A 15,530-nucleotide genomic window follows, 5' to 3' on the forward strand; every position below is an offset into this window, starting at 1 on the left:
AAAACCAAAACAACCACCAAAACCCTCTAAAGATTGAGAAAAAAACTCTATACAAACATACACACAGTCACATAAAGTGGCTTAATCTCCATTGTTCTGAGGTCTAGCAAAGAAAAGAAATTGTAACTACGGTACAGCCAATATAGGGGCTGCAAACACTGTGTGGACTGAGACTAAATTTGGAGTGGAATTGCAGACCAACCTTACTCTGAATTTCCCAGCTTTGGTAGGTGCAAACCAGACATAAGATATGTTATTTCTTTTTAGCCTGTATGAGAAAATGTTACATGCAGTGGAAATCTATTTCAGACAGCAGTGTTTCTTTAGCAGAATGGGATTTCTCTGATGGTTTGCTCTGCTCCATCTGCTTCTAATTATTGCTCAATTCAAACAGCTATTTCTGCATTGACTTGCAGGAATCTCAAAAGGCACCTTCTACGTAGGCAAGAAGCATAGCCCATAAATAATTTCAAAAAGTATTAAAGAGGGGAAGCTTCATAGCTTTTCATTCCAATCTGACTGTGTGGTATTTAAATAAACCTCTGTGGCTTTCCAGTAACATAGTAGGAACTCCCAGGTGGCGGGGCTGGGGGAAGAGAGGGAGGAGAGCACTAAACATACTAATGAACATGTAATTAAGAAAATGGGCCCTCATTCCCTGCAGAGACTCCATGAGGAGGGAGCTTATTTGAAGTGCTGCTTTCAGGTTCCCCTCCCTCCAAGGAAGGAAATCAGCTGAATATCTCCAGCACCATTCAGAGTACCATTGGTCCCAGCTCCGAGGGAGTGCAGTAGATGCAGATTGACATCAAGACAGAAATCAGAGTTTAGAAACGACTGATTAAAAAAAGGTAAAGGAGAGCATGTGATGTTGGTCCACAAACCTCAGGATGAGAGCTGTCTGCAGGCACTGGTGTCAGCCCTCTGCCCCTCTCCCTTAGCAGCGCTGCTACTTAGAAATGCAGGTTGGGTCACCGCTGCCCGGGGGGCTCTTGTGGAAAGGGAAATTCTCCATACAGCAGCATCACCCATCTCCAGGGCTTGCAGGGATACAGTGACCCCACACAGCAAACCCTCATGTTCCCCTCAAAGCAGGGAATCACCTCAGCGAGGTGTGATTGGGACCAAAGGAAGAAACAACTCTGTTCAAGGGTTTAACTAGAATTGTGGAGCACAAGGGTTAATTTATGCAAGCCTGCCAAGAAGAGGGAAAAGTAATTAAAATGTTTGTTTCTCTTTGCAATCCAATTTTGAAAGTGGAGTTGGTTAAGGAAATTTTACGCTAAACACGGGATGGTAGCAGCGATTGGTAATTTAAGCATTCACGGGAGGAGGAGACAGGATTTTGTAAACAGAGGCTTAGGAATTCCTCAGCCTCTTTAGACATCTGGTAGATTTTGTATTGAATAACAGCTCTTCTTCCCTTGTTTTCTAAGCTTTGGAAACAACATATTCCTGGAGGCTGCACTCATCTTTAGTGAGACTTAATCAAGCAAAGATAAACTGTTTGTTTGAACATCAGGCAGTGGCTTCCTGCCAATATGATTGTTAGATGGCAGAACCACGTCCCAAGAGAGATGGCAATAGTCCCATTATTCAAGGCATTTAAAATTAGACCAATTATACCACTAGCACATGTAATAGCAGGGGCTAAGCAATGTAATGGGTCTTCCCCATCTCTTATTTTGGGCTAAGTCTGGTTCTTCTTCCTACATAAACAAAGTTTGGGGCTTTGATGAGCATCCTGCTCTTCTGTTTCCGCTGAAACAAGTGAAAACTTCCCATCAACTCAAACAGGAAAAGAGCAAGCCTTCAGACTGTGCATTAAAGAAGATTTAAGATGCAGTCTCAAATAGATCAGTCTATAGAAAGACAAAAGTAAAATAGGGTTGGGCATAAATAACAAAAGACATATCACAGTGCATTTGACCATTGCAGCATTCCCTCACAACCAAATGGTATCAACAGCAGACTGATCAGAGCAACCAGTCACTACGTCCACACCAACCCTGGGGCTGGAAGCAGGGCATAATTCAGTGTTCACAAGTATCGTGGCACCGTCTGCGGTGACTGGGAAATTTATGCACAAACTTCAGAAACTTGGCAGTATGATAGCTATATGGCATTGGCTGGCACAGGGAAGGAGAACCAGTTTTCTCTAGCTTTTCTGCAGACAGCTGGGCTTTGTAATTGTGCTGCTGCTTCAGGAAGTACCTAGAGATCAGGTGCTAGCATTTGTCTTTGGCCTTGAAAACTAAAGGGGGGTTTACAAAAGGGAGAATAACACAGAAGGAACAAAATCACTGGGTTTTGGAGGAAAAGGGATATCTGACAGAGAGTCCAAAGTAGGTCAAGGATCCATGGTGTGATAGAGAGGTCTGAGGGAATATAATTCTAAGAAGGGGAGCTTCAACCACAAAGACACTAGCCAGCTTCATAAAAAACACTGCATTGTAATGAGAACAGGGTAGGGAAGGGTATATTTATTTTTGTTTGAATCTGTAATAATTTTAGAGTTATAAAGCAAGGAGTGACTCTGCTTGAGACTTTTGCAGATCTGTGACTCATTTTCACAGACACTGGGAGAAGTTCAGGATAAGCTGGAGCACCCATGAGACTGTGACTTCTGAAGCATCCAAGAGAAGGTGGCTGGCCCAGGGAGGCAGGTCCATCTCAAGCAGTTCTTCTCCTGATGCTGCCCAGGCTGATATATCACACATCCCAGTGTATACAGAATTGGCCAAAATCAGCTAAAGCAACCCGGGAAGTGTCCACCCACCATACCAGGTCAGAAGCACCTTTTAAGATTTTAAGGATCAAATAGTAAGTTTGTACATGCCTGTGCTAAATCCAGATTTTCAGAGTAGGATATTACTCCCTGACAGAAAGAGGACAGCAGACACAAGTGTCATCTCTTCCCACTGTTTCTGGAATCTTCCCTTTTTCATTTTGCAATATACTGCACCCAGACAGAATGATGACAGGACCCAGCTGATAATACTGCTGCCAGCAGAGAATTTGTCTTGTTAAAAAAGCACCTAGCCTAAGGAATTGAAATGAGGGATTCTCTGCATGTTATACCAAAGGGTCTCTGCAACCCTAAAACTGTGAGAAAGCAGATTAAATCTACTTTAAAGAAAGAGGGGAATTCAAAGTGTCATGCAAGGGTTAAAATGTAACTGATGTCCTCACTTAATCGCTGAGTGGGGATGAGCAGATCAACTTCAGGTTTTGTTTTCTTATTCATGGATCTGCAAGATAAAGGCAATAATCGGCCTGATAGCCCATCCTTGTGAATGTTTCCTGAAGTTTTCCCCAGTTTGATCATAAGTGTGGAGGGCAGTGCTGCTTCCCTGTATCCTTTGGGATACCACTTCATAAACTAATAATTATCTTACAAATCCAAGATGCAACCAGCTTTTACCTTTCTCACTAAGGGAAACCACATCCCCTCCAGCAGTATCCCCTTCCTTTTGTCACCCATGCCCTCCCCATATGCTCTTTTCAATCAGTTTCTCGTATCTTCAATCTAATTTCAAACTGTTCTGTGGGGGAAGCAGGGGTTTGCCTTCCCCACTCCCTGCCTCTGAAATACCGGGCTCTCCTGCCTCTTTACAGAAAGACTTGATGAGCTTACAGAATGTCTTTGGTGAGCTCAAACAAGATGCAATTGAGAGTAATCTATCAGACTGATAGAAATGCAAGCAGATATAATAATGTGAACTTATTTCTAATTATGCAAATCATTATGTAAAACAGGCAAATGCATAATTTCCCCCCAGGCTCCTGGCATTTCTCCACTAAGCTTTAGGGAGTGCAAATTTTGATGTTCTTAGCTCAATAGCCTGTCTGATCATGTAAGACTGTATGTAAGTAAGCTTCAAAATGTCGAGGTTAAAAGTGTGATAAAAGTTGTTTACTATAATTAACTGGGACGAATCTCACAATTCAGGGGATCACATGGGACTTTGGCAGAGGTGGTTAGCAGGACAGCCAGTGAGGTGAGGGCCACCAAGTGTCTGCAGGTGGAAGGAGAAGGGGGAAGCAATGGCCTTTGTTCTTCTGAGGGTAAGGAGGGCTGGAAGCCTTGCATCAGGTAGTCTCAAAATGTTCTCCCTCAGGCACTCGAAATAAGTGGTGGGGCAGGGAGGGAGTGTGTTGTTTTGATTTCCCTCCCCCCATGGGAAGACTATTCTATCAGATGGGACAGGAAACAAGGAAAATTATATTGGCACCATTTAAGGAGGTTTTAAAACTGCAGAAAAAGACATCATGTAGGGATGCCACTCCTCACTTTGACTTGGAAGTTGAACTGGATTTATTTTTAGATGAGTAAAAGGACAGATAATTGTTCCTAACAATTCCTCCCTATGCACAGTAGCCTACTTAGACACCTCCAGAGCTGGTATCAACACCTGAGACTGTAAATTTATTCTGGAATCTTGGACTTGCCAAGACTTTGTTTGTGAAGGTTCATTGCTGGTAGGCCATGTGGCATTCTCAGAACAATAGCAGTGAGGAGATTTTTAGAGAAATCCTTCTGCCATGTGGTTGCAACAGAGAACTTCTCAGATGCTGTGAAGTCTTGTGCAGCACGTTTTTTCTGGGTGACTGACAACCTGGCTGCTGTGCTTATGTGCTGATGAGAATCCCTCCTGTTGTGAGGAAATTTAAGTAATTTTGCAGGCTGCTGTTTGAAATGTGGCTGATGCTGCTTACAGAGGTTCTGGGTGCTTTGGGGTAACCTTGCATTCCAGAATCTTGGAATTTTGATGCTGCTTTCTTTTCCTTTTTCTTTTTTTTTTTCTTTTTTTCTTTAATGTCCCCTGAAAGCTGTCAGAATGTCTTAGGCTGACCTAAAACCTGGCATTTTCTCACACTATAGTATGCCATTTTGAGACTGCCATTGCCTCTCTCAGTGATTGTTTCCCATCTCCCAGTGGGGCTAAATTTAAAAAAAAAAAATCTTGGAATTTGGTAACATGCCCAAGGGACTTTCTTCATCCATCTTAGTAAATCCTGTTGCACATTCCTGCCATCTGGGATGGCCTAGCAGCATCAGTGTCATAAGTTTGCTCTCTTCTTATCTCCCTAAGAAATAATCTAGGACATAATCCTTCTTCCTTTCTACCTATCCTTACATTTGTTTTTTCCCTTTGACTTCACTGTGATTCTGCATTATGTCCATAAGTGTCAAGGAGTCACCCAGCTTTTATAGCCTGTATCAGAGATCCCAGTTTCTTTTTTGTTCATGCCACGGTTCAGACGAATGGCAAAAAAATGGGACCAGTAGAAAACAGGGGTAGCCACTGATGCCATCTGCCTTGTCTTGTAAACAAATACCCAGTTAAAGTCTTGACACTTGATTTGACATTCCTTACCCTGAATAGTTTCTGTCATTGCCTCCCTGTTGCTGGAAGATAGTTTCTTGCAGTACAATTTTACTAGCTCTGAATTAGTTTCTTTACATACAGAAGTCAGAACGAGCAATGCATGAGGCAGAAAGTTTGTGTTTGCTTTACTTTGTCTGCATTGTCATTGCCTGCCAGTGAAACATCTCCTTTCATCCAGTGTTTTTCATAGTGAATATCAAAAAATGCTTTGCAGATGAAGTCAGCTACATAAGCCAACGCGAAAAATAGAGGCTTTAAGTTGATTATTACAGATAGGTGACTCAACAGCTCATGGAGCGTTGCAGAAAGACAGGGAAAAAAACCCCCAATAACCAAACAACCCCCCCAAAAAAAAAACCCAACTAACCAACCAACCAAGAACAACAAAAACCAACTGGAAAGAATAATATTTTTGATAGTTACTAGCAGCCAAAGAACAAACAATAGGGTAGACAAGTTCATGTAAGTTTGTACCATGGGTGGTTATTTAGGTGAAGAGTATCACAAAAACCTGCTTAGTCACTAGGGGTGTAGAAAAGTAAGGAATTTCAGATAACAAGCCTTAACAAATTGAAAAACTGAAGTTCCTTTAAGGCACTCTCAAACAGCTATAACTGAGAATGAAGAAAATACTTATTTCTTTTCCAGAAACAACCTTTGCAGCCATAACTAGCTAGCCTTTCCCATATTTTTTTTTATATGCACAATATTATATTTAAAAAATGTCCTCTTAAAGAGGGGTAAATTTATTTTAGTAAGCATGTTTTTAACTGTCAACTTCTTTTAACAAATGTGGCAAAATCTGCAGCTCCGTGGTCTTAGTGTCATGAGGACACATTGTTTATGAGCAGGAGAGGATATGGGAAACATTTGTCCAACAATTCCTGTTGTAGTTCTCTGAGCCAAACCCTGCTCTCTTGAACTGCCCTAGAGGAAGGTACAGATTGGTGTATTTGCTTAGTTACTAATAGGAGCAGAGGAGTAAAAGTAAGAATTTGAGTAATACAGTTCAGGGGGACCTCTATCCTCAAGGGAGGGATGGGGTAAGTTGAATAACACTTGGCTGGAGTCTATCTTTGAGCGCAGGCTCTCACAGGCCAGTGTGAAGGAAAGGCAGGCCTTGTTGCAGAGCTTTTGTCAGGCCCCCCCATTCTGTGCTGTCAGGGACATGCTCTGCCTGCACGTTGGCTGGATGGTCCCTGCTCCCCGTGTTTCCGCGGTTCCTCAGAACACAGCTGTGCTGCAAACCCCACATCTCTGTCCTCAGCCAGCTACGGCAGTCTAGCTCTGGATCTGCTCAGCTCTACATCTGCTCAGCATCACCTGGCAGGGCAGTAACAGTCCTCTCCCGCCCTATGCCATTTTCTCTCATGTGGGCAGGCTGGGTGCTTTCACAGAGGAACTCCTGGCTTTATACAGCTTTTTCGAGTCTCTTAAGGAGTTGCAGCAGTGCAGATGGGGATTTAAAATTTCTCCTCTCTGCTTAGGTAACACTGGACTTTTCAAAAAAAGCTGCCTTCCCCCAGCTAGGGCTTAGATCTGCATGAATAAAGCGTTTATTCTGCCAGCAAAAACCAACGGTCATGCTGCGATAACAAATCAACCCCCCCACGCTGGGGGAGGCGATGGCGCACAAACACGAACATCCCAACTACGCAATAAGCTCATTCTGCAAATGTCCCCGGACGCTGTGGTTTTTAGTTCCCCTTTTTTTTTTTTTCTTTTTCTTCTTTTTTAATAACTCTGGGCACAGGCAGCTGTTCGCATTTTCAAAGCCTGCTCAGAAAGCAGCCAGTTAATTTTAGTTTCATCGGGCCACCCTGAGCGAGCTGCCTGGGCGCCCCCCCCCCCGCTTCGCCTTCCCGGCTGTGCCCTGCAGCGCGGGGGGTGGGGGCCGCAGGCGGCTCCTCCCGGCCCGGCCCGGCGGGGATGGGAAAAAGTTGTTCCCAACTTTTTTTTTTTCCCCCTGGCGCACCCTCCTCCCCCTCCCCCCCCCCCCCCCCCGCTTGGCCCCGCCCCCCGCCCGGCGATTGGCTGGCGGGCGGGCTCGGCCCCGCCCCCGGCGCTGTTTGTGAATGGGGCCGGCGGCGGGGGCGGGGCCACCGCGCCGGGGCCTTTTTGTGATCCGGGAGCGGCGGAGCGGGAGCGGAGAGAGGCGGGAGGCGCACGGCTCTGCCCCGGACGCACAGCCCACAGCGGCGTCCGTCGGGAGCGGAGCCCAGCCGAGCCGCGGGGAGGATCGCGCGGTAATTGGATTTTAAAAGTTATTTAAGCCCCGGAGTAAAATACACGGCTCAGCCGGGCGCGGTAATAATCCGTTTAGCCGTAACCTAAATCCCCGGCGCCGGGGCCGCGCAGCCGGGCAGGGAGCAGCGCCTCCGCCTCGCCGCCGCCGCGGGACCCTGTGGGGAGCTGGCCGGAGCCTCCGCCGGGCTCCGCGCGCGTCTCCTGCCTCGCCGCCGCCTTCTCCGGGGAGAGCAGCTCCGGAAACTTTCGCCGAGGGAAGCGCTGCCAGCGCCGCCGCGCCGGAGCCGAGGAAGAAAGTCGCGGAGCTTCGGCGCGGAGCCGGGTTCCTCCTGCCGCCGCGCCCCCGCCCCACCGGAGGGGCCCCGCCGCCGCCCTCCGGGTGCTGATGCCCCTGGGGCGTCGTGCCGGCCGGCTCTGAAGGACTCCCCGAGGCTCCCCGCGCCCCCGGCCGCCCCGGCAATGCGGGCTGGAGGAGGATGCGGCGGAGCGGCTGCCGCCAGCCGCCCCTGGCTGGGGCTGGCCGCCCTCCTGGCCGCCCTGCTCGGGACCCCCGCGGACGCGGCATCGCAGCAGTACCACGGCGAGAAGGGCATCTCTGTGCCGGACCACGGTTTCTGTCAGCCCATCTCCATCCCGCTCTGCACGGATATCGCCTACAACCAGACCATCCTGCCCAACCTGCTGGGCCACACCAACCAGGAGGACGCGGGGCTGGAGGTGCACCAGTTCTACCCGCTGGTCAAGGTGCAGTGCTCGCCCGAGCTCAAGTTCTTCCTCTGCTCCATGTACGCGCCGGTGTGCACCGTGCTGGAGCAGGCCATCCCGCCCTGCCGCTCCCTCTGCGAGCGGGCCCGCCAGGGCTGCGAGGCGCTCATGAACAAGTTCGGCTTCCAGTGGCCAGAGCGGCTCCGCTGCGAGAACTTCCCCGTCCACGGTGCGGGTGAGATCTGCGTGGGGCAGAACACGTCAGATGCCCCACCGGGGCCTGGCGGTGCGGCGGGCCGGGGGGCCACTGCCCACCCCACGGCTGGCTACCTCCCTGACTTTCTCACCCCACCACAGCCGCCCTCTGGCTTCTCCTTCTCCTGCCCGCGGCAGCTCAAAGTGCCCTCTTACTTGGGCTACCGGTTCCTGGGGGAGCGGGACTGCGGGGCCCCCTGTGAGCCAGCCCGGCCCAACGGGCTCATGTACTTCAAGGAGGCGGAGGTGCGATTTGCCCGGCTGTGGGTGGGTGTGTGGTCCGTGCTCTGCTGCGCCTCCACCCTCTTCACCGTGCTCACCTACCTGGTAGACATGCGCCGTTTCAGCTACCCGGAGCGGCCCATCATCTTCCTCTCGGGCTGCTACTTCATGGTGGCAGTGGCCTACGCCGCAGGCTTCCTGCTGGAGGAGCGGGTGGTGTGTCTGGAGCGCTTCTCTGAGGATGGCTACCGCACCGTGGCCCAAGGCACCAAGAAAGAAGGCTGCACCATCCTCTTCATGATCCTCTACTTCTTCGGCATGGCCAGTTCCATCTGGTGGGTCATTCTGTCCCTCACCTGGTTCCTGGCTGCAGGCATGAAGTGGGGCCACGAGGCCATAGAGGCCAACTCCCAGTATTTCCACCTGGCTGCCTGGGCTGTGCCCGCTGTCAAAACCATCACCATCCTGGCCATGGGGCAGGTGGATGGGGATGTACTCAGTGGGGTGTGTTACGTAGGTATCTACAGTGTGGACTCACTGAGGGGCTTTGTGCTGGCACCTTTGTTTGTGTATCTCTTCATTGGCACTTCCTTCCTGCTGGCTGGCTTTGTGTCCTTGTTTCGCATCCGCACCATCATGAAGCACGATGGCACCAAGACGGAGAAGCTGGAGAAGCTGATGGTGCGCATTGGTGTCTTCAGCGTCCTCTACACGGTGCCTGCCACCATTGTCCTGGCATGTTACTTCTATGAGCAGGCCTTCCGTGGCACCTGGGAGAAGACGTGGCTCCTCCAGACCTGCAAAACATATGCCGTGCCCTGTCCCAGCCACTTTGCTCCTATGAGCCCAGACTTCACTGTCTTCATGATCAAGTACCTCATGACCATGATTGTTGGGATCACGACTGGCTTCTGGATCTGGTCTGGCAAAACCCTTCAGTCCTGGCGACGCTTCTACCACAGACTCAGCACCGGCAGCAAAGGCGAGACAGCAGTATGAGACCCCCCTGTCCCCTCTGGCACACACACACTCACGCATGCACACATGCAGAGGAGACAGATACTCGGCAGAAGGGCAGGGCAATGGCTCCCTGAAGAGGGAGGAAGGGAGGCTTTTCCAAACTTTTTCTTCCTCACAGAAGGTTTGAAAAAAAAAAAAAAATAATTATCGCATAAAGGATCAGTCAAACTGTGTTCAGTGGTGCTTAGACCCAGCTAAGGGGAACAAGACTGAAAAAGAGGCCACTGGTGGGATAGGAGAGTCCTTCACCCCAGGAGTCCCTCTAACTTCTCTCTACCCCTTGCTACCCCTGTCCAGGAAAAAAAACCTCCAACCCAACTAAAATCATCCTGCCTTGCTTTGGACAAGAGGGAGGGGAAGCCAGATCTGTTGAGCTACCGCTGCCGAGAAGTAGCTCAATAATCCCTGAATTGCCGGGGCCGAACTGCAGCGCGGGCAGGGTAACTCCTGAGCCTGACTCGCTGCCTGCTCCTTCCAGCTCGGCGGAGCCATCACGTGAGTACTGCACAGCCGGCTACAGCCCGATCGTGTGCTGGGGAGATGCCTCTGTTCTGTCAGCTCACAAGTTCCTTTTTACCTCAGTGATACCTGTTGTAATTGTTTTAAAGTAAAAACTTGGCCCTCAATCTGTTGTTCTTGCTGCTGTGGGGAAGGAGGGGGTTGCTATTCCACACCCTGAAAAGAAATGACTTGTTGCTTTTCAGCAGAAGGCTTTTCCCCCTTGCCTTTGTTCTAGGAGACAAAGGGGGAAACAAAAGTGTTTTCTATGTAGAAAGGCATAAGCATGGGATCGGTTTTTACGGGCAAACTGACAAAAAGGTTCACCCTGGGATGTGGAGCTCGCAGAAATAAACATTCCTTTTATGAAAAAAGGAGGAGGCAGGATGTTTTCCTACCGTTCAATATGGGTCGCTTTTCTAAGCTGAAGGAAACGCAAGATTTAGAGGGCAAGAAGAGCTTAACCGAGAGCACCTGCCAAAACAAGAGCCATTAAAATATGTAACGTAAAGACGGGATTTTTTTCTTTCCTTCCCATAAACCTGCTTTCTCTCCTGCTTTGCAGTGAGGTCACTGCAGACAAAGTCAATACACAGCCGGATTCTGGGGGCAGGAGGAATCCTTTTGGCTCACGATGGACCCTTTGCCTGCTCCTCAGGTTCCCTGAGCTGCATGGCAATGACTCGTGGTGCAGGAGGGGGCTGGGGTTGGGGTTTAAAAGCAAGCAGTTACTGCAAGTGAGGACCCTTCTCATTTCGGCTAAAATACAGCTGGTTAAGTTTCCAGTGAGCACGCCTTGGAAGGAAGAACTTTCAAAAATTAATCAACAAGTACATTGTTTTCTTTTTGAAATGTGACAGATTTTTCTATTCTGAAAATTTTTAAGTTTTGTTCATATTTTATTTTTTACATACTACTTTACCTTTATATTCACTGAAGGGTTGTTTTTATCAGTATATATGTGTGTGTGTATATTCTTGTCTAAGGACAAAATAGGAAATTCTGGATTTTTAGCAAGTCTCCAACCTATAGCTGCTCTTCACGTTTTTTGGGGAAAAGTGTCTTGAACGAAACTTAAAAAAAGAAAAAAACTGTTCAGGGTGAGGGGGAACAGACTGCTGCTGTCTGAGGGTGTACCAGCAGTCTGGGCATCAGGAATGGGCTCATCAGCCAAATCCTTCCGTAGATCTGATTTCAGACTTGCAGGGCTTGGGGTTTTGTCTCTTATAACGTGCACGTGGAAGAAGAAAAAAAAAGTGTGTAAGACAAGTGCAGTATGTATATTTTGTAAATCTCATTTTTGTAAGAAAATATGTATTTATGTTTTTACTTGATTTTTTTGGAGGTCTGTATGAGGCCCTGCTTCACCCCCTGTACAGATCACTAAATAAATAATTTTTAATACAAGGACTCTAATGAAGTTCTTTCAGTCTTTGAACACTTGGCAGGTTTTAGAATGGGGGGAAGCTCTGCGAGTAGTGTTTTCACCCCCACTTTGTTATGGGAGATGCAAGAGACTTTTTGGTGACTGCAGTGACCAGAAACTCAGCTGTGACTTGAAACTGGCCGTTCAGATTACCAGCCCCTCACAATAGGAGAGCACATTTTGAGATAGCTGGTTTCAAATGTCTGCCCTCACTTGAGGTACTTGCATCCTAGCCAAGTTTTCTTCCAGGCTCTGCCTCTTGCTGAGGGCAAGCTGATAAACCAGTTCCTTATCTAGAAATTAAGGATAATGCTCTCTTCCCATTCCAAAGGAACTTGGGGATTGAGAACTGGAGGGTGCTACAAGTGCTGTAAATTAAATCCTCACTTTGACTGGAGGAGTGTCCTAGGGAATCACTAAGGACTAGGTCCTTTTCAGTGGCTTTCAAAGAGCAGTGTCTTGAACGGGCTTTTTTTTTTTTTCTTCCCCCACAGCACCTTCTCTAGCTGCAGTTTTGTTCAGGTGAATTTTACTTTAATCTTAATAGCTAGCCTGAAGCCTACATTCTTTCTTATCACAGTCATCTGAAAGCTGATAGCTTCAATGGAATGGTCTATTTTACTAAATTTTTTTAGACTGAAATGAATGTTTAGATCTCAAGCTGTGTTGCTAGAATCATGGAAAGTGCCCCAACAAACAGAAAAGTACACCTGTGAAATGATGATTTTTCATTTCACACAGTGATTTCAGCCTCCTCATCTGGTTCATCACCCTTCCTGTAACTTAAACTATACCTATACCAAAATTTAAGTTACAGAAGGGAGGCCTACGATGCCTTAGCTAGATGCCATCATAGTAGCTGTGATAGCACAGCAATATGGTTTCATTTACTAAGCATAGTATGTAAGAGGTGCACTTTGAGGGCACTATTTTATTTAGACACCGTGCCCTCAAACTTAACCTTTTACATTTACAGAGTACGAACTACTGATTTAAAAGTTCTTTTAAGAGCTAGCCCCATTCATGCTACGTCTCTAGAAAAGCCACATCTTTTATTTGAAAACACCTCTCTCTGCTCCCCAGAATCACTCACTTGTCAAGTTTCCTTTTTGAAAAAACCTTTGCATTCCTGCCAGTCGGGCTTCTTCAAACTGCTCCATGACCTGAGCTTGCTGATCATTGCTGAGGGGGATTTCATTCCACTCGCTTAGGAAACCTGAACCTTTCTATAAACATTTCCTCCCATTAATCCATCAGTGCCGGCCAGAGCGATGGAACGGCTGGAACAGCTTGCGCTCTGAAGGGCTGGGAGTCGGCGGCAGCAGTGGAGTGACTGACACCCCTGTGCTGTGCAGCCACAGCTGCGGCCCTAAACACGCCAGTAATCCTTAGGACATCCCGGGCAGCTCAGCCCGTGCCTCACACAGGCGGCCCAGCCCCCTGCTCTCCACTCACCACCCATCCCTGCTCGCTGGGTGAGAAACTGCAGCTACTTCTTTGTCCGTACGTGGAAAACCTCATGTAGACTTTTTTTAGTTCTAGAGGCATTCAATATCTGAAAGTAAACGTCTCTGCTTCCACCAGAAATGGCTAAAGCTGAATGCTTTTATTTCTGTATTTCCTATTAGGTGCTTCTGGTTTTAAAGTCACTTTTTCAAAACTATCCAAACCCTGTGATTTAGGATGATTTTTAAAATTTGAAATTGTAGGTGAAGTCTGGTGCTGGTGTAAAATAGAAGCAAATGATATTCACTTTTAAGCAGATGTGACTCACATCAAGACTGAATTTGCTCAGAGTGGAAACAATTTGGAGAATTTCAAGTAGTGATAGTGTCTGGCCTTCTAGAACAAAAATCTCTATCACCCCTCCAATAACAAAGCAGTGGTTACTTTCGTAATAGAGCACAAATCAAAAAAATCTCTTAGTGAAGCTGCCTGGAGAAAAGGAGGAAAAATAAGCCTTTACTAACCTTTACTAATCACTGCAAAACATTTTTTCTTCAACTAAAATTTAAGTCCATTTTAAGTTACATTTTTTTAAGATTAAGAAAGGCTTCCTACCCTTTACCTTTGACTGTTGTCTATGCAGCATTTTTGGTTCACGAGACCTTAGCAAGCAGTAGTTATCATTGGTCAATATCCCTGCAAGTTTACACCATTTTTATGAAAACTATATAAACACCTATTCTTAAGTTTCAGAGACATTTGCATAACTTTCTAAAATAAAGTATTATTGTTTCAGGCAAGTTAAACAGGAGGTTTGAACAGTTCTAGAGTTCACAAACAACAGCAGCAACTGAATGTTTGTTTCCAGAAAAAAAGTGCTTTTATAATAAGTCAGTGTTTGTTTGGGTTTATTTTTGGTGGAATACCCACACCAGAGATTTAATGCTTTTGTCTTAGTATTTCACCCACAACCAATAGCTTTGCATGCAAGTAAAACCCACACATCTCTGTGTTCACCAACTGGCAACAGCAAACATTACTTATAATTTTACATGGGCTTAGAAACAAAATTACTAGCTTGTATCTTAAATAGTCTTTTTTTTCCTCCACCTCATTCTTATTTCCTTTCAGACCTTACAGGTAGTTTGTATACACCCTGCTCTTCATACTTGCCTTGTACTCATTTTATTTTTTAAAACTCCGAATCCAGCTGAAAGAAATTTGGTCTGTTGCTTCGAGCAAGAGGAAAAGATGACTCTGAATCTTCAGCACTACAACTGTTCATCGAGATAGGCTATTGCCAAGCCTGCTCTATATAAACCAGGATAATTGTTTCATGCCAACATGAGTGTGTGGTTTTGGCAGCTACAACACTGCACAGGATAATATAGGATTGAGGGAATAAATACAGTCATGGCATGTTCCCAAACGCCCCACTTAGAACTGACACATTTTGACTAAAATGATGCTCAAACTGTAAAACTGAAACATGTACATCAGAGTTTCACGCTGCTCAGACTGCTGCACCAGTTGGTGCTGCCGTCAGAGGGAGATGGAGAGGGTTTTGCTGTTTAAGGTTCAAGGCTGTCTGGTGTGGGTGAATGGGCATTGCTTGTCTCAAAACCAGATCAGGGGAAGTAAGGCACTGACAGCACTTTCTCCTACTTCAGGTAAAGACTGGGCCCAAACACAGTGTTACCACAGCTGCAGCCGAATAGGATGTGACTGAATGATGGCCAGTGAGAACAAACAGGCCCAAACAGGGTCATGAGCACACACACTCACTCCTCTCTGTACAGCCAGTCTAACCAGGAAACTACGGGGTGGGGATAAATGAGAATATGGATAAAAAGCAGGAATAAGCAGGGCCTAGAACACATTTTTAAATAACAATTGTAAATTGGGGGAGATTGCTAATCCATATTAGTCAAGAAATCCTACTAGCAACAACTTGTTCCTTTTGGCTGCTCCAGCTGCATCACAACTTGGGTTGGTAATAGGCAATCCTTCGCTTAAGCGTGTTGCTCTTACAAATACAGATGGAAAATAAGTGTCTGCTGCCTAGAGGAGAAGTCTATATGAGTAGGCTTTGGCTGCACAGGTCTTGGAGATTAACCTCATTGTGTGGCCAGCAGGGTAGCCATAACCTTACTATTAGCACTAGGATCCCAAAGGCCAGGATGAGAACTAGAAAGAAAGAAGAAAATGAAGAGGCCCAGTTCTCCCCTACCTCCAGCTTTACTGGAAGTATTGGCAATTCTAGCACTGTTCTCAAACCAATGTCATTCTCAGGGCAGGCAAGGAAAAAGGTTATTCTC

The 15,530-nt window shown here is 46.8% G+C and overlaps 1 protein-coding gene and 1 long non-coding RNA gene across 3 annotated transcripts in view; one reads left to right on the forward strand and one right to left on the reverse strand.

The window, feature by feature from the left end:
• The window catches only part of LOC113944095, a 158,988-nt gene that overhangs the window by 76,122 nt on the left and 67,336 nt on the right, over positions 1 to 15,530 (reverse strand). The gene's annotated exons all lie outside the window — the stretch shown is intronic.
• On the forward strand, positions 7,538 to 11,744 carry FZD7 (frizzled class receptor 7). The gene has a single exon (XM_027636724.1). It carries the CDS (start codon positions 8,100 to 8,102, stop codon positions 9,819 to 9,821), a length of 1,722 nt encoding a protein of 573 aa, XP_027492525.1. The 5' UTR covers positions 7,538 to 8,099; the 3' UTR covers positions 9,822 to 11,744.

This window comes from Corapipo altera, unplaced genomic scaffold, assembly GCF_003945725.1.
Source record: "Corapipo altera isolate COAL_440 unplaced genomic scaffold, ASM394572v1 45, whole genome shotgun sequence".
Classification (NCBI taxonomy): Eukaryota; Metazoa; Chordata; class Aves; order Passeriformes; family Pipridae; genus Corapipo; species Corapipo altera.